The following is a 3452-nucleotide window of genomic DNA, read 5'->3' as shown; positions in this document are numbered from 1 at the left end:
ATATCTTTAAAGCGGATGACAGCAATTAAGTTAATTTTATTATTGAATGATTAATTTTGTAAATTTTGTTATAATTGATTAAAGTTCTTTTGATTGTGTAGGATTACAGTTAATAACGAGCCATTGGTATCGTTGATAAAGCATAAAAAGTCACGTAAGGGAAATGAAAGAGGGCGAACGTGTGCAAATAAGAAGGAGAGAGTTAAGTATTATTTTTGGGCTTACAGTTATATTGTTTTGATTATGTTAATTAAAAGCGAAAGTACAGAATTCAATTACCTGCCATATACATGGTATGTCTGCTTAGCTACTTATGGAGTGAGTGTTACCTTGAGTCTTTGTCATAATTGTTGCGAGTTCCTCTTTTAGAAGTTCTGTAAACTTTGGATTTAAACACCACGTTTCTTATAGACGATTGTGTATTTCTCTTTTTTTATTTATGCATTGAGATACAAAGTGTGTGTTGTTTGTTATATAGAAGTGTTGAAATGTTTTCGACTGCTACGATAACAGCAAATGTATATCATGATATACAAAAAGGTGGCAACTATGCCCGCTGTGTTCAGAGCCATGGAGCATCCCAAAATATATTTCCACTCTCCACCAATCGCCTGACAATTTAGACTATCGCTCTCGTTGCTGCAATTGTAAATAAGTTAATTACACACACACGCACACGCTCTCTACTATTGTTCTTTGCTTACGTTGACTGACTGCCTGTGTTATCTGTGGTTATCTCTGATTCTGCTTCTGATTCTGTAGTTGGGATTTCCGTCAAGCAGGTACAGTTGCGGTAGTTTAATAACGAGCTTGTGGCAGGTCCACAAGCTGCATCACCCGATGCCAGCGATGAGTTGACCTCAGCAAACTCGATTGCCGCACAGACCAAAGCCAAGCTGCAGAAGATTAGCGCCAGAGTGCAGAATACATAGGATTCGACCAATAAGACTTTGTAACAGTTGTGATAGGATCGCTGATACTCCGATCGTCGATTCCGTCCTAAAAGTATTAAACCGGCAATACTGGCCAGCAAAAGCTACAACGAGGAATGCAAAAAATCAATTAATAGTTTTAAATTTATTGAAGTGTAAATATTTTACCGATAAGCCACTTAGGTACGGATTGATCAGTATGGATGCGTTGGGTGCCAGGATAAGTATCCAAACGGAAAGACACACGATGAGCAGACCAATTGCTAGCTGAAATATCAGCAGCTGGCGTGACAAGTTCAAATTGCGTATATGTGAGGAATATGATTCATGTATACCTATAAAAAACAAAAATAAGAAACATAAAAAACCATTCAAGGAAAAGATAAACAATAAACTTACTGTGCCGTGTTTTATTATTTACAACAATCATGCGACTGTGTCGCAGACTATTTCGGGTTGGCGTATGTCGTCCGGCAATCTTCATGCCCTTAATGTTCTGCGGCACGGTTGTGCTCATGTAGACAGCCTGGTTATAGGCAAGAGAGAATTGTTTATAAATATGAGATTTATATATTCAACATGACTATGAAGATCAAAGAAATTCTAATCAATCATTAGCTCAGCTATGATTTAAGGTTGTCGCTCATTTTCCCTTACTTATATTGAATAACAAATTTGCTTAAGTACCTGCGATGGCTGCGGAATATCAAGATCACTTAATGGAATCTGCTCATATGTGGTGCCATAGGGCAGCGCTCTGTCTGGTGTGAATGTGGAAGAAGTTGCTGTTGTTGTTGTTTTCATCGGCTGCAAACCGCTTGCTTCCGGCAAAACGGAAACGGATATGGGACTGGCATCAATCACATTCGCATAGTTGGATGTTGCTTTCGTTCCTTGTGCCTGGCAGCCACTATTATTTGTTGCATCTGATGATGGTGACAGCGACACAGCTGCAGCCGAAGGATGCAAGGCGTCATACTCGTAATTGTTGATGCCAAAGAATTTGCACTTGGCATCGCTTAATGCCGCTCTCACTGCCGCAATGCTGTTGTTCGCTCTCGTCTCATTCAGATCCGAGCTTGACGGATTGTGTTGTTGTTGGTGGGTTTCAGCAGTTGCGTTCTGATAGCCGGAGATTCCATTATCGATAGTGCCGCTTGGCTGTGTTGCACTTGTGTTACTGCCTAATTGTTGTACTTTCGGTTGGGATGCATTGCTAATGCTATTGCTATTTGTATTGGTATTTGTGTTAGAATTAGTATTGATATTGCTGCTAGCTGCTGCTGCGGTTGCTGTTGCTGCAGCAGACCTTGCACTCAAATTGTCATAGGTGCTTATTGGACGAATGTTTTCTTGATTCATTGCTTTTGTTTTCTCGATTCTCGGTTGTAGATATTTTGTTGTTGTTGTTCTCGTTTTCGCTTTTCACTTTGTTTGTACCTTATTATTGGCTCATAGCGTGTCTCTCTTGATCACGGTTATCTTCTGTGTGCGCCTTGAAATCGATTGGCAACAACTTGGCATGAGCTATTATCTAAGAACACAACTGCTCCTCTATTCATTCTCATTTTGCGGCATTACCTGCGAAATAAATTGAAATTTAAATAGTAATATTACAGAAATATAGTTTATTTTGTTACATTATTTGTTCTGTCTTTTCAATCACTCTCTATGAAAAAATACTCTAACGGATCAATGTACCAACGAACATAAAATGTCCCATCTGTCGTTCAAATCTAATTTTGTTTAAGATATCGAATACTATTGTGTTTTTGCCAACTCTCCAATAGGAACGATCGATTGCAAATGTTGAATTCACTTCACAAAGGTATTTCACATTCGGTGTGCTGGAAACTTTGACGACTACTCGTATGTGATCACTCATTTGAGCCACATGTTGAAAATTTCGAGTTACTGACCACCAACTGAATCATTATATTTCGCTATCAATTATTCACGCAATTAATTTGATTACAAAATGTGGCTTTCAGTCTATTTCAAGTTTGTTTTGTATCTTTGAACTGCATACATTTGGCGTATGTATTTGTGCATGTGTGTGTATCTGTGTATCTATGTATCTATGTTGTATGTACACGAATAAATGGTGTATTTCAAGAAGCTTAACCTATAAATACATATTCAAATTGTGTAAAAAACTTTGCACTTTAAAGATCATAGAAATTCACTGCAAACCTGAATACATACATTCATACATCTGTACATCTAGAGGCCTACATCCACATGTACAGATGTATGTATGTATGTACGATAGTTTAGAGCCAGAAAATAAGTCAGTTTAAAAAATAACAAAATAATTTATCCACAACAACAGAGAGCGAAAGACTAATGTTGGGAGTGAGAGCGAGCGAGAGCGTAAGAGAGAGCGAGAGCTAGTGTAAGCGAAGGAGAGAGAGAGAGAGAGTGCGAGAATAAACAGATCACGCTAAGAAGATGCCGCTACAACTGTACGCACCAAAAGGTGAAAACAAACTAAAAATAATTCTCACGAACACACTTCGA

The 3452-nt window shown here is 38.3% G+C and overlaps 1 protein-coding gene across 1 annotated transcript; it reads right to left on the bottom strand.

Moving 5' to 3' along the window:
- Positions 1-389: 389 nt before the first annotated feature.
- LOC117575867 (uncharacterized) lies at positions 390-2513 on the bottom strand. Its single transcript, XM_034260294.2, has 5 exons — positions 1620-2513; positions 1332-1458; positions 1101-1267; positions 705-1036; positions 390-639 (listed from the first exon to the last, which is right to left on the bottom strand). The coding sequence occupies exons 1-5, from the start codon at positions 2292-2294 to the stop codon at positions 471-473; spliced, it is 1470 nt and encodes a 489-aa protein (XP_034116185.1). The 5' UTR covers positions 2295-2513; the 3' UTR covers positions 390-470.
- Between the last annotated feature and the right edge of the window lie 939 nt (positions 2514-3452).

The sequence above is a fragment of the Drosophila albomicans genome, chromosome X (genome assembly GCF_009650485.2).
Source record: "Drosophila albomicans strain 15112-1751.03 chromosome X, ASM965048v2, whole genome shotgun sequence".
In the NCBI taxonomy this organism is placed as follows: Eukaryota; Metazoa; Arthropoda; class Insecta; order Diptera; family Drosophilidae; genus Drosophila; species Drosophila albomicans.
Note: the sequence above shows the minus strand (reverse complement) of the source record. Positions and strands in the feature narration are given on the sequence as shown.